Source organism: Lynx rufus, unplaced genomic scaffold (genome assembly GCF_022079265.1).
Source record: "Lynx rufus isolate CCGP_SWC_20201006 ecotype Redwood Valley unplaced genomic scaffold, mLynRuf1.p SCAF_34, whole genome shotgun sequence".
Taxonomy (NCBI): domain Eukaryota; kingdom Metazoa; phylum Chordata; class Mammalia; order Carnivora; family Felidae; genus Lynx; species Lynx rufus.
The window spans coordinates 4051433-4074079 of NW_025814850.1; the positions used below are offsets into that span (position 1 = coordinate 4051433).

Sequence of the window (22647 nt, forward strand, 5' to 3'; positions counted from 1 at the left end):
TCAGTTTCTCAAGATCCACATATGAGTGAAAACATATGATACCTGTCCTCCTCTGACTTATTTCACTCAGCATAATTCTTTCCAGTTCCAAGAATGGAAAAAAAAAAAAAAGCTTTATTTTGCTGTTGCTTGATATACTCTGATTTGGGAATCTATTAATAATGTTGAAGTGAGTATTATTAGTATAAAAACTCCAGAAAGTTCAGAAGTTATTAGTAAATTATAGGCTTTTAATTACTATATATAAAGGTAAACCATGGGACATTAGGAGCAAATGTTTCATTAGAAAAGGTTGAAAGCTACAATTTACAAATCAGCAATAGAATGGTAAAAAATATTATTTAAAACTATACTACTACATAAAGTCTGCAGATCTTGGTTTTATATAACTTCCCACTGACCTGTAAAAGCTTTTAATCCACTACACAACTTTTTCATTGTAGTTCTCCCATATACTGTAAGAAGAAATGCAAATAATAAAAAGAGACAGTGAAACACACAAATAATAGGAGAGGAAAATATTCCAGCAACACTTTCGTACTAATAATATTCTCTACTTCTACCCACTTCTTGAGAATGAGTGTAAAGAAGTTAAATATGAAAAATATAACGTCAACAATACAACTATGACTTAATTCTTCTATAAAAAATCAAACCTACAATAGTCAAGGGATAAGATTCAAAAGCCACTTACTGTCCAGGGTCTACTTTTTAGCTCTAAGACTTTCATGAACTTTCTTATTTCTATCAGGCCATGACAATGGGTTTATGTTTGGTACATGCTATTCAAAAATGTTTAAACTTGGGTTTCAGCAGTGATTTTCTCAGGTAATGTGTTCTCATTCAATATTCCCTGATGTTTTAACAGACCCAGAAAGATTTATTTCCTCCATTTGGATTACAAGATAAATTATTAAGCACTTTGAAGACAAATCCTTTATATTAGCAATTGGGGGGGGCAGTTATCACACTAACAGATTTTATTTCCAATTTAATTTTTTTTTGAAAATTTTATTTGGGTAATTGTAGATGCATATGAAGTTAGTAGAAAAAATAGAGAGAGATGCCTTGTACATTTTTGCCCAGCTTCCCTTAATGATAAGACTTACAAAGCCATAGAATAATACCAAAAACAGAATACTGGCATTGATACAATCCACCGATGTTATTTAGATTTCCTTAGTGTTACTTGTACTCATGTGTATGTCTCTGTATTATTAAATTCCAGACAATTTTATTACCTGTGTAGGTTCATGTATGCACTGCCAGTCAAGATACTGAACAGTTCCAGTCCCACAAGGACCCTATTATAACCACATCCACCTCCTTCTGCCTCCACCAATCCCCTATCTCTAAATCCAGGCAAGCTCTAATCTGTCCTCCATTTCTAAAATTTTGTTATTTCAAAAATGATATGTAAAGATCTTACAGTATGTAAGCTCTGAGGTTGGCTTTTTTAGCTCTGGATAACTATCTGGAAATTTGTCCAAGATGTTGCATGAATCAGATAGTGTACTTTTACTGATGAATAATAGTATTCCATAATATGTATGTACCACAAGTTTGTTTAGCCATTTACCTGTTGAAGGAGACTTGGGCTGATTCCAGTTTTTGGCTCTTACGTTCACGTACAGATTTTGTGCGAACCTAAGTTTCAAAGGTGTAATTGCTACGGTAGCTCTATGCTTAGTTTTGTAAGAAACTGGTACTTTTTCTATAGTGATTGTATCACTACATTCCCACTACCAAGTATGAGTGGTCTGGTTTCTCTAGCATCCTCATCAACATTTGGTGTTGTCATTATTTTTTATTTTAGCTATTCTGATAGGTATGCAATGATATCTCATTGCAGTTTCAAATGGCACTTCCTTAATACCTAATGACGTCACGCATCTCTTCATGTGTTTATCTGACACCTGTATATCCTCTTTGGTGCAATGTATTTTCATTCATATAGTTTCATATATTTTCCCCATCTTCTTATTGGTTTGTTTGTATTTTATATTGCTGAGGTTTTCTCAAATCAAAAAAAAAAAAAACAACTTTTAATGTTTATTTTTGAGAGAGAGAGAGAGAGAAAGACAGAGCACGAGAGGGGGAGGGGCAGAGAGAGAGGAAGACACAGAGTCTGAAGCAGGCTCCGGGCTCTGAGTGGTCAGCATAGAGCCCAAGACGAGGCTCAGCCAAAGTCAGACGTTCAACTGACTGGACCACCAGATGCCCCTATATTGCTGAGTTTTGCGTGTTCTTTAAATGCCATAGATGCTGCTGCTTTGTCAGATGTATCATTTGCAAATATTTTCTCCCAGACCGTAGGTTGTCTTCCACCATCTCCACACAGCTTTCCAGAATAAAAGCTTTTAATTTTAATGAAGTACAATTTATCAATTTTTTCCTTTTGTGAATCATGCTTTTAGCATAATATGTTTCTAAATCAATTTATTCTTACTAGGCAGCATAAGCATAAATTACATAACTCAAATGTTACCAATAAGAATCCAGTGAAAAATATATCTCCTTTATAAACATCTCCATTGTCAGAATTCTCTTCCTTCTAAGGAACAAACATTGACATTTTTTGTGTATCTTTTTTAGAGATATTCTATGCATATATTTGTATATAAGAATAGAGCTGACTGGTTCTTTTGATGGCTCCATATATTAAATTGACTAGATGTTCTGTAATTATGGAATCAATTTTAAAATGCATCAAAATGGGTATAAATTGCTTTTCCTTGCATTTTCAGATATATTGTTTTAAGAGAATATATCTTGTTTGTTCAAATATTCTCTTCCCCTCTGTATCAAGTCTGTCTTATGGGAGGATTATACTTCTGTTCCCAATGATATCATGCAATTTGCTTTGTCAAATGAAATATTTGAGTCTCTTCTGAGTAGAAACTTTAAGAACTATCACATGGCTCCATCATCTCCCTTTTTCCTGTTACAAAAGTGACACTGTCCAGACAGGGACTGTTCTTGCATCCTATGTGCTATAGTAGAGAACAGATGGACAGCCAACCTATGGGCAGTGTCTAATATTGAGTGTCATGCAAAAAAACTCTGTTGCCACTGAGATTTGGGGGTTGTTTGTTGCTATTGCAGCATAGCTAGCTGATAATAGGAACTGGAACCACAGGGCGCCTGGGTGGCTCAGTCGGTTGAGCGTCTGACTCTTGGTTTCAGCTCAGGTCATGATCTCACAGTTCATGAGTTCGAGCACAGTGTTGGGCTCTGCACTGACACTGAGGAGCCTCCTTGGGTTTCTCTGTCTCTCTCTCTCTCCCTCTTACTCTGCCCCTCCCCTGCTTAGGCCATCTCTGTCTCTCTCAAAATAAAGAAACTTAAAAAAAAAGGAACTGGAACCACAAGTGTGTTGCTGTCTTAGCAACAACAAAAGTAGTAGCAAAAACACCAAAACTATGTGGCATTGGCTCTGGTGCTGGAAGTGTTTGGTGAAGAAATTGTTACTGGAGGCTGGAATGAACCCATGCCTTGCAATGGTGTTGGCGAGTTTAGCAATTTCAACAACTTAGAAGGCAGAAAATGTACTGAATATGCTTGTACTTTAAAAGAAGAAGCTGGGTGGGGCGCCTGAGTAACTCAGTCATGTAAGCCTCCAATTCTTGGTTTTGGCTCAGGTCATGATCTCACAGTTTGTGGGTTCGAGCCCCACATCGGGCTCCATGCGGAAGCCTGCTTGGGATTCTCTCTTTCTCTCCCCCTCTCTGCATCCCTCCTCCACTCCCTCTCTCTCTTTCTCTCAAAAATAAATAAATAAACTTTAAAAAAAAAGAAGAAGAAGAAGCTAGGAAATACAGTGTTACTAGAGTATCTGGTTGATATTGGCAGCAACGGACAAGTTACTACAAAAAGAAATGAACCCAGAAAACAACTGGCTGGCTAGCAAGCAAGGATAAAGGAGAACAGAGAGAATCCAGAGATTCTGGGTGCGACATGGCACAAAAAATGAACTAGTTCTCATCTTCTACAAATAGAAGATAACACCTGGAATTTCTTTTAGTGACCAAGGGCATTCAAAACTAAGGCTTCTGGCAAAGACAATATGAAGAGTGTGATCATCATTCCTTTTGTTGAAACCTCTGATTTGATTAACATGGCGCCTAGTAAATCCTCCAAATTTGAAAAAATAATTCAGGAACAAGCATCTTAGGTTGTGCTTCTCCCCAGGGAAGTCTGATAAAACTCAAGGGATCTACAATTAAATCTAATGAGAAGCACATCTCAAAAAGAATTGTAGATGTAACTATTGGCACATTAAGCAAGTCGTCATCAATCAGATAAAAAGTCAACCCTATTTTAGTATAAAACTTAAACTAAAAGGTACTCTGTTCATGACTCAAAGTGGGGTTCCTGCCCTCTACAAATCGGAAGTACACTAAGAAAGTTGCCCCAGCCCCCAAGAAGGGGTTATTCTTCAATGCCTTCTTCAGATGTGAGAAGAAGAATAATGGAAAAAGGTAGAACTTCTTCAATCCCATAACCAAGATCCATAAAGAACAATGAGCTGGGAATCTAATCATCATGGTAAGATTTTTCCCAAAGAACTTAAAAATATTTTCAATGCTTACCATCAGTGGGCAGGTTGCATTTGAGATCCTTAATTTCGTCTTCTGTGAGTTTCCATCCCATGGTTTTCAAAACTGAATCAAGTTTATTGGCATTAACAATCCCTCCTTAGAAAAGCAAAATGGTCAAGAAATAGCCAAAGGAAAGAAAAATACAGTTTATATATTTAAATAACCTATGGGCCCACATGGCTGTAGTGTAGGTGGAAATATAAAGGGTGTCCCCTGTCAGAAATATTTTTCTTTTGCAGGCAAGGGATCTTTTTCTAAAATTTTTGTTTGGGGGATTTTAGTTCTTAGAAAGTTCCGTCTGCAGAAAAAAAAAAAAACTGAAATCTTGAACTAATTGTCCAAAATGCATTTTATTATAGTCAATTAACATGCTGTATAGTTTTTGGATTTAAATAACTTAAATAGGCTCATATATAGCATGACAGTTGACTTGTTTTAGCAAATACATCAAATTGTTGACATATACTAACGTTATTTTCAGCAGGAACATCAAGTGTCTATAGTACAAAGCGGGTCAATAATAGATAATAATAGATAATAGCTCTTTAAAAAGAACCTCTTTCTTTAGTGGGATCATGGGGACAGGTTTACAAAGCATAAGCTTTAAAAGGGCCTGCATTACTATTTAATAATTCATAGTAATGAAAAACATTATTTTATCTTCTCACTAATAAGTGGGCTCATTTGTGTTTATTTTATTGTCTCAACGCCTAATCAAATTCCCCAAATATTTTCCCTTTAATTTTACTGTTCTGACACAGACTTTATTTTCTCTTATGTAAAATTTATTTAAATTTCTATATGGAGATAATTTGCTCACAGGTCTATATCAGAAGCTAGGAATGATATCAGTATTTAAGGAGGTTAGTGAAGTTCACAATTGGATATCTAGGAGATAGTATAATGTGTCTCTTAGAATCATCTGGCTTTGTATTATGCTGCTCACTTACCATTAAGAGACTTCAAACCATCCAGTAACCTATTCTTGTAGACTTTTCCTTTAGCTACGTGGAAACATAAATCAGGTCATACACAAGTAAGTGACGTGGAGATTCACCAAGGCAGCAAGTCATTATTTAATGTAAGGAGGATTTGTAATTTTCTCTAGAAAATTTCCAATTTACTTTCAAATTTTTAAAAATGAAATAGCCACCAATGTATCCACTCTATTCAATTATTGACACTTAAGCCTGTTAATCTTGTAATCTTAGTGCTTTTTTTAAATTCCTTTTCAGCTCTCTAATGTCCTTTTCTGTTCTCTCACCTAGTTAGCACCCAGTGTAACTTTTACAATTCCCCATCTATAGAACCACAACTACAAAAGGTACTTCTTAGCCCTGATGGCAGGTTGTGAATAAAGCAGCAACTGATTTCCAACTAAAAATTAATGGAATTCCTTCTTAAAAATCTTCTCTTGAAATGTTTTTATTGTAAAGAATTTTAAATATATACAAAAGTAGAATGGAAACAATGAATCCCCATATACACTCAGCTTACAGTTACTGATGTTCTACCATTAGATAGCATCCTCTTAAGGTGAAAACGTACCATTCATTTTTTTAAAAAATTATTTGCATACATAAGTGTATAACTTGAACCATATCACAATGGCTGTACTTTTTCGGTCTTTGTTTTTGTTTAAGTGCCTTTTTCTACTTCTTCCTTCTCAGTCTATGGTGCAGCCACAAGTCCCTAGATGATTCATGTTAACAACCTAGAATATACCTACATATTATCTATCAGTATGTGAAGATACACAATTACATGAGTGAAATCATTCATACTAAGTAGTTTTTGAAAGCATCTTTTCTATGCTATCAGAAAGTATACAGAAGTTCTCATAAACAAAATAAGAAATGTGTGCTTCCTTCAAGACCATATTAATATTTTAAATGCTTACCATTAACTGGCAGGTGTTTTACGAGCTCTACACATTCCTTATCTGTGACAGTTACTCCCATGTTTTCCAGAACATCTCCTACATCACTGACATCAACCTCTCCCCCTTCAACATAACAAAATGGTCACAGATTAGTAGAGAGAAGGGCCTAACCACAGCCCCCCCAAACCTGTTGACCCTTTACAGCTTCAGCTACAATAGCTGAATGAGCAAACACACACAATATGTTAACTGTTCGCCACTGTCATTAATTGGGGGTAGAAATAGAATTTCTCTCTTACGCTTAGTAAAGTAATAGACATACTGATGCAGTTTATATAATACAAATTAGGACACTGTAGGCATAAGATCCATTTATTTTGTAAGGATATTATCTCTCCCCTAATCTCTTAATGATAACAGAATTTTATCTCTGTGAAAGTTTGCTGTATCATTAGCTATGCTAATTCAAATTTAGGCTTTCAAAATCAAGAATAGTGACTATTCTTGGCAAATATTCCAGAAACTAAGAAATTTGCTACTATAAATTCACACAGAAAAATTAGTGCTAAAATGCAAATGTTCTAATGTGTAATTCTGGGCAACTGTATGCAGATATTCATCAATATAGAAGAAAAATGGGTAGAATAGAATACAAAAGGGAATGTAAAAATGATGGTTCTACATAAAAATATAAATTAGCTAAAGAATAAAGACATTAGATTTGTAGAAACTTCTAATTAACCTGTAATAGTTTCCACTGCTTCCATCAATTTTTTGAGCTCAGTCTTCCCATTAGCTGTAAGAAATACCATAATTTGGCAATATTATAAAAAGATAAAGGAGCTAAATTAAGAAATAGAGATTCTCCCCACAATTTAATCTCACCAGCCAAAAACTTCTATGCAATGGATTGCAAAGAATTCATTCTATGGTAGATAGAGGGTTAACCCAAGAAAGCTTTCTCTGTCTTATGCTTGCAGGAATGTTACAGTAGGCTAAGTATGTTGTTGTTTGGTCTCTGATAGCCCTTCTGATGCAAACGCAAGGTTCTTCCCATGATTGATGTTGAGAACATTTTTCATGTTCTATCTTTTACTAATACTTTTCTTTAGTTATTTCAACTATTAACTTGGAATGGCTGGTTATGTGTTCTCAATCTTTTGTTACCAGCACATGCATAAAGTTTGGGTAAACGTTTCTACCTTTCTATGTTTGGGAAAAAAGAAATCATTAGCTAAAGCTAGAGAGTTATAGCAATATGGCATTGTTCCAATATCAGGAAGGATTGATCAACCCCCTAAGACCAGCTACTTTATTTACTGGGCCAAGTACAAAATGAAAACGTGGGACCCCTTGTTCAAAAATCAGGAAAAAAAACTTTGCTTTTTTTTTCTTCCACAGTCTTGTTCCCAAACTGTCATCGTGGTGTTTTTGTTTTAGTTTTTGTTTATAAGTCAGCTGGTAAATGTTGCACTGTCACAGGCATGGCATCTTCTAGGGTTGAGTGCAGAACCTCACAGGCACCCTGGGTGGTCCCATTACTCAGCATGCACGAGGCTCACTAGCAGCAGACTTCCTTCCTTCCTCCTGCCGCCAGAACCACACATCTGAAAATTGAGTCACGTGTCTCACTTTCCTATGCACTGGTTGCCTCAACTCACTATGGACAGGCGACTCCCAAGAGTAATGCAGCCTTGACGTGGGGACACACTAGATACCTGGAAGGGGATGAGGAACAGGCTTGACCCTGCCAGCCCAGAGTGGGGACTGCTGCTGCCATGCTTCAGGTACAGGTTGCCAATGCCAGCCCTCCCTGCAACCATGCCCAGGTCCCTGCTGGGGTCAGGGGATGCAGATGTTGCCAGGCATGGTGGTGAAAGGGAGGTTGGCCATACCAGAGGCTGTGGAGTGGTTGATCCAGAATACATCCTGGGGACTAAATGGCAGGGGCAGTCACATGCCTGAGCCAGGGTGCCAAGCCCTAGCCATGCTCTAGTTTCCCATCAGACTTCAATTAGGAAACACAAATTCAAAGATAAAATTGTGAAGACTCTCTTGTGGCACTTGGGCAGCTCAGTCGGTTAAGCGTCCAACTTCAGCTCAGGTCACGATCTCACGATCCGTGGGTTCGAGCCCTGCATCGGGCTCTGTGCTGACAGCTCGGAGCCTGGAGCCTACTTCAGATTCTGGGTCTCCCTCTCTCTCTGCCCCTCCCCTGCTCACGCTCTGTCTCTCTCAGTCTCCAAAATAAATAAACATCAAAAAATTTAAAAGCAAATTATGAAGACCCTCTTGATGGCCAAATCAGAGCACTAAACCCCAAGCATGGCTCTCTTGAGATCACGGCTCTGTCCAACTAACCTCACTGGTTGCACACCACCATTCCCCAAAGCAAAATAAAGGAAGGCCTACAATTCCACAAATCTATAAACCAAAAGCCTCAAGAGGATAGCTGACTGCATAAACCATAACCCCTGTTCCTTAGGTCTTTCTAACATTTCTGAGTGATGTTTTAAAACATAACGAGAAGGTAAGTGATTCGACTTGAAGAACGTGAAGCTGGAATGGGCAGGTGACAGAGAAGCCAAGCATGTGCAAGAGAAGCAAAGAAGCCTAAGACTACACCTTTTTTCTGTTAATGAGCCAGTTTCCCCATTGCGGAACTTAAGGCTTGTCTAAGTTGTGGTTGGTTACAGGCTCCTTTAGGCATTAACAGTCCTCAGCTGGGGACAAAACAAAACTATCTGCTGCAATCTGGTGTTGGGCTTGTTACCTGGAAATATATACTGTTAACCTCAATGAAGATGACTAGGAAACAGTTTTCCTTTATTGATTTATTTTGATTTGATTTCGTTTTATCTTCTTCAGTTCTAGTCTCACGGAGCCTTTTTAGGGAAGGCCTCCTGGGCTTCAAATCACATGGTGCATGTATATTTGAGGCAACTGTCAATGAATACAAAACAAAACACAAAAAGCAGCTAACTACCTACCAATACTCTGATTTCCTCTCAGAGCATAGAATCATAAATGGAAGTGGATGCCCAGACAGATACTACATCTCTACCGCCCCACCTCCGCCTCACATTTATTTAGGCGCAGCCATGTGACCAGTTCTCCACAAAGGAATGGCTGCGGAAATAACGCGTGCACTCTCTCTCCTTCATGCTCTCCTTTCCATTCCATTATTAGATAGAAACGATGACAAGGCCTTAAAAAGGAATCCAAGAGGCAAGGAACCTGGATCCCTGTATCGCTGAATGGAGAAGAGCCACTGTCCATTACCCAAAGATACTCTCGCCTTGGACTTTCACGGGGGAAAGAATTTAACTGCTGCTGCATTTACCCGGGACATAATTTTAGGTTTGTTTTTAAATTTTTTTTTTTCAACGTTTATTTATTTTTGGGACAGAGAGAGACAGAGCATGATCGGGGGAGGGGCAGAGAGAGAGGGAGACACAGAATCGGAAACAGGCTCCAGGCTCCGAGCCATCAGCCCAGAGCCTGACGCGGGGCTCGAACTCACGGACCGCGAGATCGTGACCTGGCTGAAGTCAGACGCTTAACCGAATGCGCCACCCAGGCTCCCCGATTAGGTTTGTTTTTAAATAAAAATGTAGTTTCCCCTAAATAATACGTGATCTGTTCTTAAATGAAGACTGTTCATCCCTATCTTTGCAAATGCTTCTAATTTCTTTTGGTATACCAAATATCACTAGTTAATATACATTCTCTTACACAAGCTCATAAATGTAAACTCCTAAGGCTCATTATTATCTACAATGCTTACCACTAAGTGGCAGATTTTCTGCCAGAGCTTCACGTTCCTTTTCTGTGAGTTCAATTCCCAGATTTTCCAGAACATTGTCTAGGTTAGTGGCTTTAACCATTCCTCCTTAAGAAACAAACAGGAAGTGGGGCGCCTGGGTGGCGCAGTCGGTTAAGCGTCCGACTTCAGCCAGGTCACGATCTCGCGGTCCGGGAGTTCGAGCCCCGCGTCAGGCTCTGGGCTGATGGCTCAGAGCCTGGAGCCTGTTTCCGATTCTGTGTCTCCCTCTCTCTCTACCCCTCCCCCGTTCATGCTCTGTCTCTCTCTGTCCCAAAAATAAATAAACGTTGAAAAAAAAAAAAAAAAAAAAAGAAAGAAACAAACAGGAAGTAATCATGAAAAAAAATATTACGTGATTTCCAAAGATTATATATAATTTTTTTCTCACATGCATTTTAGTATGATAAAAAAACAAAGAAAAAGGTACAATTTATTTGTATTAGTGAACAGGCATATAAGGTTGACTCAGTAAATCACCGAAAATGATGTCAAGAACAACTTAGATAAAATGTTCTGAGGTTGGGGGTGCCTGGCTGGCTTAGTCAGTAGAATGTGTGACTCTTGATCTTGGTGTCGTGAGTTCAGGCCCCACATTGGGCATTTAGCCTACTTAAAAAATATTCTGAGGTTGAAGCATTACTGGGTGACAGGCTGTGATTATGTGTTTAAAGTTACTATTTGTAGTATTAAGTAATACTCATCTGTTAAAAGAGGGGCCAAAAGAATACCAATGATAGGACTGTCCCCATGGGGAATACAGAGAGAGTACTGTGCAGGTCTGTCCCCAAAACAAAGCCAAGGGATCAGCTGAGAGGGATAGTTCAAGATTCAGATCATCAATGTTCTGCTATTGCAATATACAAAAAGTGTATGAAAGATGAAAAGACTATAAAAATGGATTCAATGCTCTCAAAGAGAAAACTGTCATGAACAACACATTCACCACAAAATTCTCCAAGAATGTTGCTGACTGGAATTATTCCAAGTATCTGGGATGTCAGGAGGCCACCTGCCACCTGCAAGAGGCTTCTCTCATTAAATAGCAGCAAACCTTCTACCCTTTTCCTCTTTCCCTTCCTACTTCCCCTTCTGGTCTCTTTTTCTAAGGACCTACAGGAAGAGGAAGTAAAAAAGCATTTTGGCCACAATACCATGCTTCTTTTCCACATTTGCTGTTGCTGCTATTGTGGTTAACTGGTCTTTAGGAAAGAATGTTTTATAGAAAATAACTTGAGGGGCGCCTGGGTGGCTCAGCTGGTTGGGCGTCCGACTTCGGCTCAGGTCATGATCTCACAGTTTGTGAGTTCGAGCCCCGCGTCGGGCTCTGTGCTCACAGCTCAGAGCCTGGAGCCTGCTTCCAGTTCTGTGTCTCCCTCTCTCTCTCTGCCCCATCCCCACTCATGCTCTGTCTCCTCTGCCTTAAAAATAAATAAAATAAATAAATAAATAAATAAAATAAAAAAGAAAATAACTTGATTTGTGCCATAAAATTATTAAAGGTCACTCCAAAATCCTTTGTATTGTTGTTGGGCAAACGCTCAGAAAAACTGCCTATGATATTCTGTATATTATGTGTTGTATAAATTAGATTTCAAATGATTCTTTGGGGGTGCTATTTAGAAATATTCTCCAAGAGTGAATGGATCCCTTGCAATACTATACCATGGGTGATTATGCAAAAATACTTAACATAATGAAATAAAAAAATCTAAATACAGGAATGTAGACATGACTCAAAACCTGGTGGTAAGATGTTTGTGTTGATATTTGTGTTGACATTTAGCAGACTTTTCTGCTAATCATGGTTCTTAAATACCTTTTACAGACTTCACACCATCCAACAATCTGTTCTTATACACCTTTCCAGCAGCTATTAAAAAAGAATAACCATAATTTATATCCAAAGGAAAAGAACATGGACACACAGTTTTTGGGCGATTGGGTAATTCTAGGAGCAATCTTTTTTACTCTTTCCCTAGGAAATCTGTTCTATCTCCTCATCAAATAAAAATTATTTTAGGAAAAAAATTGTGACAAAAATGTACCCAGTGTTCAGCAACCAAGAAGACTGCTGGGAAGACTATACTGTACAGGAAAAAAAAAATCACTACTTCTTTGTGTCCCCTCCCCCCTTTTTTTTTTCACCTGTGTCTCACTTCCCTCAGTTTCCTTCCTATCATGCAGGCCTCTCAGGGGCGTGACTGGGTAGTGTTATTACAACCTGCATCAACTCTGATGGCAATATGGTTATGGTTAAAGAGCTGGGTTCACAGATTGAATCTGTACATCAGCAAACTTAATTTGTTTTAAAAATTATTTTCAGTACTTTTTAGGAGAAACAAAGAGACAACAATTTAGAACTGCTGACAATGACCCCCCAAAACCAACGTCCCCGGAAAGGCTGTTCTGAGACTTACATGGCTCACCGTCGATAGGCACGGTCTGTCTCAGCCTCACTAGTTCCTTTTCAGGGAGCTCGATCCCCATGGCTCCCAGGACCTTTAGCAGATCGTTGGCATCAATCTTTTTTCCTTTCAAAAGACAGGAACATCAGTGCGTGACAATTTGGAATCTAATGATTCCAGATAATGAAAAAATGATCACCTTCAGCTCGGAGGTAGCGAGCGAGTAAAAGGAAACACATACAACTACACAGAATCACAGGGAGGCCACAAATAGAACACAGGTCCTTAATCTCCTAAAAGGCATACTCTCTTAGTGATGGATCTGTGTGCATCTAATGCAGCAGAGGGTAGATTTGCTTTTAAGATTGGCCAGCAAGTTAGAATGATGGAAATCATGGAAATTTATAATTTTGGCAGGGGAACTTAGAATTCTGGGGAGATCCTAAATTATGTGATTTTCCTCTTCATATATGCCTATCAAGGTATGGGATTATTTGAATATTAGTGAGGTAAGTGGTATTATTGCTTTATTAAAAACATTTGGGCCAGATTTCTTACCAAGACACAGAATTTTCATTGTATTTTTAAAATTTAAGTTGTACAAATAAATACAGCATAAGACTCTGAAAACAAGTATTCAATGAGACATAATATAAAGACATATAAACAGTTTGGGGAAGTTGAGGAGATATTTTAAAAATAGTACAATTTTATAGTAACTTGCCACTCACCAGAAAACATTTTCAATGCATCCATTAACTTTTTCACTTCAACCTTCCCATTATCTGTTAAGAGAGCCACGTAAATCAAATACAAATATAACACCGGCACTCATTAGCAATATGGAATTTAAAAAAGAAAGCAATATATGTATACTCTAATATTTTATCCTATATTCATCTTGAGCCAGAAGTTCTAAAATATTACTAGAGCTTTGATTCATTGAACTACAGAAAATTAAACCTCTGGTAGTTAAGGATGAGATATAAAATTAAGTCACCATTTCCCACAGAGTCGGCTTCATGACTCCTATACGTTGGGAAACTCTCCACTGTTTACATCAGGCACAAGGAACGGAATTTACAATTTTTGTGTGCTACATATTAATGTTTGTACCTGGCTCTCACAATTGATCTCCTTATGTAATAAGCTGATACTTAGTAGTTCCTGACTTTTTTTTTTTTTGACACAGAGTTTCTTACTCCTTTATTCCCTATGAGTAAATTAATGATCACTTCAGTGATTGGCTTGAGATCATTTTAAAAGTAGAGATTCTGTATATTTTTAAATCAATATTTAAAGACATTAACATGAAAGCATATTACAAAGATAGAAATTTGGGATTCTATAGGATCTCAGATTCATTTTTCCTTACTAGACCAAAAACAACTAAGACATTGCATTTGCACACATTATTATTTTTTGTCTAACTTGTAGATGACAAATATGTAAATAGAAGCTTCATGTCACTTTTGTTCTTTATTATCTTCTGGCTCTAAAAGTACCGAGCAGGCCAATGTTCGTTTTTAAACAATTTATTGAGATATAATTTGCATACCAAACAAACTCATCCATTTCAAGTATACAAGTGAACAGTTTTAGGATATAGACTGAATTCTGCAACTATCACTGCAATCTAATTTTGGAACATTTTCATATTCCGCAAAAGAAACCTCATTATAAAAAAAAGAAACCTCATACCATTAATTTGCAGTTCCCATCTACAGCCCCAACCGCAGTCCTAGGCAATCACTAATCTATCTGTGTCAGGGAAAGTGTCAGGACTAAGTGTCAGTATATTATATGAGGAAAAGATTTCTAAAAATCCAAATGGAAACATTAATATGTAGTACATACAGATCTGCTTATTCTGGACATTTCCTATAAATGGAATCATACAATACGTGCTCTTTTGTGACTGGCTTCTTTCACTTAGCATAATATTTTCATTGAACCACTGCATTTCAGCCCTCATTCAGCTTCAATTGTATTTCAGTGTTTCTAGTTCTAGCTTCAAGGGAGCTGCCTGAGAACGTGGCCTTTAGTTAGATCATGGAATTTGAAATAGGAGTGGGATATTATGTAGCTTCAGAAAAAGGCAAAATTCTGTATGTTATAGCCTGAGTGTTTGCAGACCGCTCTGAGAAAATGAATGAGTGCTATCATACGGCTTTGGAATGTGCCTCTCATGTTTAATCTCCCACATTTTCTCTTTTATTTTCCGATTTTTTCTGTATTCATCTCCTCTAGACCGTTTTTCATGCTATTTTCACCCCTAATTATTTATCTATTCCCTCACTTTTTGTAGTCCTAATCAAAGAACTATGTTTTTAGCATTCCTTTGGATCCAGAATTAAAAAGATTGATGAAATATGTTAATAAAATGACAAGAAAGAATATTACTTTATTTTCTTTCTGAGCTCATTTCTAAGTTTTTACAAATATCTTCTTACTGGCAAACAAACTTGTTCAGAGATGATTTTATAGAAGCTCACAACTCAAGTTATATTCAGTGATGCAAAAATTTATATGCTTACTCACCATCAACAGGTAGGTTCTTTATCAAATCGCTATTTTCCATTCCTGTGAGATTCATTCCCATGTTTTGCAAAGCAGTGTCTAGGTTAGCAACATCAACAATCCCTCCTTGGAAGAAAGAGAAGAATGTAAGCAACACTGAATAACCTTAGAATGTGACAATAGCTATGAATTCCTGTGTGTTATAGATATTGGTTTCACCTTAAAGAAAAAGGTCGAATGTATATTCAGTTGTATCTAAGAGTGTCAGTAATAAAGGCGGAATTAGAATTTCCTCCAATGAGTAATTGCGGGAATCCATTTATATAATTAGCTTTTAAAGACTGTGGCAGAACTTCAAGACGATTTACAGAAATACAGAAAACAAAATTCATATGCTTCTGCCAGTAGGAAAGTATTATTTTTGTTTGCTGAACAGTTTACATGGTTCTTTCCTCTGAATAAATTTTCCCAAAAATGTCTAATAATTTCTCTCATCTTGTGAGATTGAAATATATATATATAGTAGAATATGCATGACATACATTTACCATTTTAACCATTTTTCAGGATAGAGTTCAGTGGCATGGAATATACTCACCTTGTTTTAGAACCATCACCCACTATCCATCCCAGAACCTTTTACCTTCCCAAATTAAAAGTCCGTACTCCTCAAACAATACTCCTCATTCCTCCCTACACCCAGCCTCTGTCTCTATGAATCTGACTGCTCCAGGTTATCTTACATTAACAGAACCATACAGTATCTGTCTTTTTGTGATTGGCTTATTTCACTTAGCAAAATGTCTTCCATGTTCACCATGTTGTAGCCTGTGTCCCAATTTCTTTCCATTTTAAGGTTGATGAACACACAGACTGAGCCCATCTCTTGGCTCTTTGAATAGTGCTGGATATACAAATTTGGATACGCACTACAAAAGCCTGAATGTCTGTGTGCCCCCCTACCCCCTGCCATTCATATATTGAAAACCTAATTCTCAAATTGATGGTATTAAGAGATGGGTCCTTTGGGAGGTTATTAGGTCATGAGGGCAGAGCCCTTATGAATGAGATTAGTGTCTTTATAAAGGATAACCTGCAGAGATCCCTTGCCCCTTCCACCTTGGAATGATACAATGCGAAGTCACTGTACAAATACAACCCAAAGGAGGGCCCTTACCCACCATGCTGGCATCCTGATCTTGGGACTCCAGTCCCCAGAACTGTGAGAAATGAACTTCTGTTGTTTATAAGCCATCCAGTCCCTGGAAATTTATTATAGCAGCCTGAATGCACTAAGACACATGCCCAGAAATGGAATTGCCGAATCACGTAGTAATTTTAAGTTTTTGAGGAACTGCCATACTGGTTTTCATAGTGGCTGCACCATTTCACGCTTCCACCACCAGCGCACAAGTGTTCCAACTTCTCCACATTCTCACCAACACTTGTTATTTTCTGTTCCTTTTTAAAAAATTTTATTTTTTTAAATGTTTATTTTTGAGCAGGGGGGAGTGGAGAAAGCATGAGCGGGGTGTGGTGGTGGGGGGGGCAGAGAAAGGATAGAGGATCCAAAGCACAGCCTGATGTGGGTCTCACACTCACGAACTGTGAGATCATGACCTGAGCTGAAGTTGGATGCTTAACTGACTGACTGAGCCATGCAGGCGCTTCTGTTCCTTTTTATAAAATCGCCATCCTATGGGGTGTAAGGTGGCATCTCATTGTAGTCCACTATAAGTCTAATTGTTCATTTGTAGGTAGTCAGAATGCACTGTGGTTGCCCGTAGGGTTTTGTTTTGTTCTGTTTTGGTGTTCTGTGACTTGCTTACGATTTGATTAACCAGAGACCTCGTAAGCAACCTTTTAGGACTCATTACGTGTCCTGTGTTTTAGGATCCATGTCTTTGAACAATCACAAAAAATTACCAACTGTTAGGTCTTCAAATTAGCATTTTCTTTCTTTGTCTCTGTTAGCTCTTTTGTATACTGTTGGATAAACTGGCAGATTTTTCACTCTGACCCTCAGGCCTCTTACTCCTCCTTCCCGTTTGTTACTTTTTTGTCTTTATGCTGGAATCTTGGTAATTTTTTCAGAGTTCTATTCCAGTAATCCAATTAATTCTTCATTTACATCTGCCAATAAAACCATTATGTTTTTAAATTTTTCAGGCTAGACATTTCATTTCTAGAAATTTTGACTCCTTTCAAATCCATTTTTTCCTGTGCTAGTTTTTAAGAGTATTTCCATTTTCCTTTTGTGAATTTAGTCCTTTAAAGCATACTTATTTTATGGTCTATCTAAAATATTTGTATCATATGAAGTCTTTGGGCGTTCCATTTTTTATTGTATATATTGGCAAATTTTTTTAAAATATACTTTATTGTCAAATTTGTTTCCATACAACACCCAGTGCTCATCCCAACAAGTGCCCTCCTCAATGCCCATCACCCACTTTCCCCTCTCCCCCAACACCCATCAACCCTCAGTTTGTTCTCAGTTTTTAAGTCTCTTCTGGTTTGCCTCCTTCCCTCTCTAACTCTTTTCTCCCCCTTCCTCTCCCCCATGGTCTTCTGTTAAGTTTCTCAGGATCCACATATGAGTGAAAGCATATGGTATCTGTCTTTCTCTGCCTGACTTATTTCACTTAGCATAACACTCTCCAGTTCCATCCACGTTGCTAACAAAAGGCCAGATTTCATTCTTTCTCATTGCCAAGTAGTATTCCATTGCATATATAAACCACATCTTCTTTATCCATTCATCAGTTGATGGACAGTTAGGCTCTTTCCATGATTTGGCTATTGTTGAAAGCGCTGCTATCAACATTGGGGTACATGTGCCCCCATGCATCAGCACTCCTGTATCCCTTGGGTAAATTCCTAACAGTGCTATTGCTGGGTCATAGGGTAGATCTATTTTTAATTTTTTGAGGAACCTCCACACTGTTTTCCAGAGCGGCTCTACCAGTTTGCATTCCCACCAACAGTGCAAGAGGGTTCCCATTTCTTCACATCCTGGCCAGCATCTATAATCACCTGATTTGTTCATTTTAGCCACTCTGACCACGCAGCGTGAGGTGGTATCTCAGCGTGGCTTTGATTTGTATTTCCCTGATGATGAGTGATGTTGAGCATCGTTTCATGTGTCTGTTGGCTATCTGGATGTCTTCTTTGGAAAAGTGTCTATTCATGTCTTCTGCCCATTTCTTCACTGGGTTATTTGTTTTTCAGGTGTGGAGTTTGTGAGTTCTTTATAGATTTCGGATACTAGCCCTTTATCCAATATGTCATTTGCAAATATCTTCTCCCATTCCGATGGTTGCCTTTTAGTTTTGTTGATTGTTTCCTTTGTAGTGCAGAAGCCTTTTATCTTGATGAGGTCCCAATAGTTCATTTTTGCTTTTAATTCCCTTTTGGCAAAATTTTTTCATCTTTTGTAATTTTCTGTTTCAAGTTCATCTTAAGAAAAGTTTTATAGGGAAAATTCTTCTGACCATGATATGAGGATGAATTTCTTTAATACTAGAGTTACTACAATGCTGGTGCAAACTTTAAAAAATTTTTCTTTTAATATTTATTTCTTTTGAGAGAGAGAGAGAACGCACGTGCGTGTGAGTGGGGGAGGTGCGGAGAGAGACTGAGACAGAGAATCCAAAGCAGGCTGTGCACTCTCAGCACAGAGCGTGACATGGGGCTCAAACCCACAAACCATGAGACCATGACCTGAGCCAAAGTCACACACTCAACTGACAGAGCCACCCAGGTGCCTCACTTTTTGTTAAATTTTTGTGAGTTCCTGGGCCATGCAGGGAGTGCAAATATGAATTGGAACCAACATGAACATAGGTCCATAGTCATGAATTTTCAAAGAAGACATTTCTTCATGATCTTAGAATCCATGACTATACACATAAACTTCCTTTTACCTACTTGTGCTGATTAGACATTTTTCTAGTTTACCATTTCCTTAAGGGTGAAGTTATTCAAGAGTTCAACTTTTATGTGGATTTTTGCTTCCATCTTAAGGTAAAAGAATGGTACAGGAGGCCATTTCGTAAAATAAATACAGAAAAGATCTTTGGAAAAAACATGAATGTAGTTTTACACACACATACACACACAGTGGTAAAGGCTTCTCGTCTGCTTTTCAGATTCAGATTCATCTGCTTTTTTGCTATAACTGTCACTCACCTTTAAGGGTTTTTACACCATCCATCAACCTATTTTGGTACACCTTTCCAACAGCTGTACGAAAGAAAGAAATCAGACCACACCAATGAAAGATTAAGTTAGGCATTTAGGAAAGACAGACATCATAATTTACCCCCAGAAAAGGCCTCATTTAATTGTAAATAACCAAGAAAACAGTTAACAAGTAGAGAAAATTTTCAATATGGCCCCCTGGCTTCTGAGGGAGTTATTATGGGCACTCTACTATGCTGAAACACACACATCTTAATTCCCTATGCCTCCCTTTAATTTCCCCATTTTCCCTTTCTGGTATTTTCTCACTCTTTTTACTTTCCTGTATGTCCCTGTTTATTCTTGAGGATGCCTTCTGACTAGAATCAAAAGTTAGAATAGGCACTTCCTTGACTTAATACCAGGTTAGTGACTGAAGGGGCCAATGATTCTATAAACAAAGTGGCACCGCTGGGGTTACTTCTTAAACTGGAACTGCATAATTCCTTCTAAATCCTGTTTTTATCAAATGGAAATAATTCTAGAACTTCTCAAAAAATAAACACAAGTCTGAGTTCCTTAAAGGCTACATTGTTTTTTTAAATACTCACCATTGACTGGCAGACATTTCTTTAGTTTTGAGCACTCCTTATCTGTGAGCTCTACCCCCATTTTCTCCAGAATACTTTGAATATCACTGACATTAACTTCTCCTCCTTCAAAGAAAGAAATGTGAGTAGATGAAAAGTTTGACTATGACCTAAAATCTCCAAAATATGAAAAAAAGAAGTCATTTATCTATTCAGCAGATCATGCAACAGCTATAAACAAAGTAGCATGAGACCTTTGCGCCATCAGACATCATGGAAACAGAATTGTTGCCTTTACTCAAAAAATTCAATATCTATAATTATGGAGTAAAGCAATTTTTTTTTTGAGTAAAGCAATTTAAGCAAGATGTAAGTGGCTTGGGGGATTCCAAGTTATTTAAAATATCACAGATATTTAAAATTCAGTGTCTCTGTTATTACCTTAATTATGAGTGTTGTGTCTGGTTTTACTTCACTGCTTAATATGTTAATTCAGCATAATGTGCATTTGCCTTTGAGAACATTTAATTCTATTACACAAGTGAAGTAAGTACATTAGTTCAAGTTTGTAGTTTACAAAACATGGGCTACATCTTTTAAGATGTTTTGCAGTACAGGCAAGTAGTTTTTAAGTAAAGGGTATGTAAGTTAGATAGAAGGGAATGAAAGAACTGAGCAATATTTAATACTCATGAGGCATTACATGCACATGGAGAACATGTTCACTAAATATATGTTAGACTAAATGTATAAGAAGCGCTAAATATTTGTGATACTCTAAAATTGCTTGAGGCACCAAATATTCAAGATGTGGTAAATATTTATGACACTTGTTCAAATGACTCTAATTTGGCAATCCATTGGTGACACCATTTTTAGGTCTTCTGTGTCCTCTGCTCAAGGAACACAAAACCTATGGCTCTTTGATGGCCTTAATGGCAAACTACAACTATTAACAACAGGTACTTGTCCTTGTGTCTTTCTTTTTTTGTTTTTGTTTTTGTTTTTTTTTAAGTTTATTTACTTTGAGATAGAGTGGGGGAGAGGGGCAGAGAGATTGAGAGAGAGAGAGAGAGAGAGAGAGAGAGAGAGAGAGGGAGAGAATCCCATGCAGGCTCTGTGCTGTCAGTGCAGAGCCTGACATGGGGCTCGATCTCACGAACTGTGAGATCATGACCTGATACAAAGTCAAGAGTCAGATGCTCAACTGACTGAGCCACCCAGGTGCCCCTAACCCTGAGTCTTTCTGAAAGAGTTTGTGTCACAGGCTAGAGCACTTTCCATCTGTGGTCCATCTGCTTGAATCTCAATTCTGGTCCTTATAACCACATCAGCAGCAAGAAAAACGAATGCTGCTGAACAGAGAGAGACACAAAACTTATTATGCACATCACACAACTCAGATTCAAGTAGTGTAGTCCTTCCATTCACTCTACCCTGAATTTGTTAATGTATTCCATATTTCTGCCCCATTTTTGTTGTGTGTTTTTATTTTATTTTATTTTATTTATTTATTTTTTGCTGTGTGTTTTTAAATGATTTAATACTGTGTGACTCAAACATCTTAACTGGGTCCATGAGCCTTTCTGTCCTGCGCACTCTGGGCTAGTACTTTGAGGCTACAATTGCAGAAAGTCCGTTTCCCTTGACACTCAGATTATGCATATCAAAGTACTGTTTGGAAGAAACCTCAGGGGATAAAGAATTTTTTATCAAGCATTGCACTTCAGTATATAGTGTAAATATCAAAAGTTAAAATTCCATACAATTTATCACGTATACAAGGACTACTTGGAGTAAAAGAGGGTATTAAAAATAATTCGTTAAAATTAATCTCCCTCAGTGGTAAACCATAACAATCTAGGATGTAAGATCACTCTGAAGTTAAACTCTAGGCTAGGAGTCAGCCAACTTTTCTATAAAAGTTTATAAACAATAGAAAATATTCTAGGTTTTGTAGGACTTATGATCTCTGTCACAACTACTCAGCTCTACCTTTGTAGGGTAAAAGCAGCCATAAATAATGCACAAACTAATGGGCTGGATGTGTTCCAATGAAATTGTTTACACAAACGGAAGCAGATTTGGCCCAAGGGTCAGAGTTTGCCAACCCGTAGTTTAGACAATTAAAGTAGAAACACTTCCCCAATAAAATGGTAAAATGGCAGAGTAAAAAGGTAGTGATGGGAGAGTTGGAATAGAGCATTAAAATATAACTTAATGTACGAATTAGGAGCTTAGAGTCACAGTAATTGTTCACTAACCTGTAACAGTGGCCACTGCATCCATCAATGTGCTGAGCTCAACCTTCCCATTAGCTACAAGGAAAGCCAAAATAAGGTAATAAGGCCAGAGAGCCATATATAAACAGACAAAAAATAGGGTAAATTGGGAAATAAGAGATCGAAGTTCATTAGCTCCACTGCTTTATCTGACTCAACTATAAGGATATAAACCCTGGATTTAAAGAATTAACTCCACATTAGTTGAGGCAGAGTCTTTATCTCTTGGACGAAATGGAGTCTTGAATGTACCTCTTGAATGTGAAGGCTGCTCTCCATCTTACCGGCAGGGTGAAAGGTCCCAGTGACTTATTTGGCTGTGTAGCAATTTATCAGCTTTGGTTCAGCCACATTTGTCA

The 22647-nt window shown here is 37.7% G+C and overlaps 1 protein-coding gene across 1 annotated transcript in view; it reads right to left on the reverse strand.

Annotated features, from left to right (window-relative positions):
• LOC124522069 (uncharacterized) overlaps positions 1-22647 on the reverse strand; it is a 144216-nt gene that overhangs the window by 103651 nt on the left and 17918 nt on the right. The window contains exons 8-20 of the mRNA XM_047093256.1: positions 22271-22324; positions 20028-20132; positions 19426-19479; positions 15256-15360; positions 13446-13499; positions 12727-12840; positions 12126-12179; positions 10271-10375; positions 7226-7279; positions 6502-6606; positions 5552-5605; positions 4593-4697; positions 402-455 (exon numbers count right to left, since the gene is read on the reverse strand). Of these exons, the coding sequence (XP_046949212.1) occupies positions 402-455; positions 4593-4697; positions 5552-5605; positions 6502-6606; positions 7226-7279; positions 10271-10375; positions 12126-12179; positions 12727-12840; positions 13446-13499; positions 15256-15360; positions 19426-19479; positions 20028-20132; positions 22271-22324 (1017 nt within the window). The remainder of the gene's footprint in view (positions 1-401; positions 456-4592; positions 4698-5551; positions 5606-6501; positions 6607-7225; positions 7280-10270; positions 10376-12125; positions 12180-12726; positions 12841-13445; positions 13500-15255; positions 15361-19425; positions 19480-20027; positions 20133-22270; positions 22325-22647) is intronic.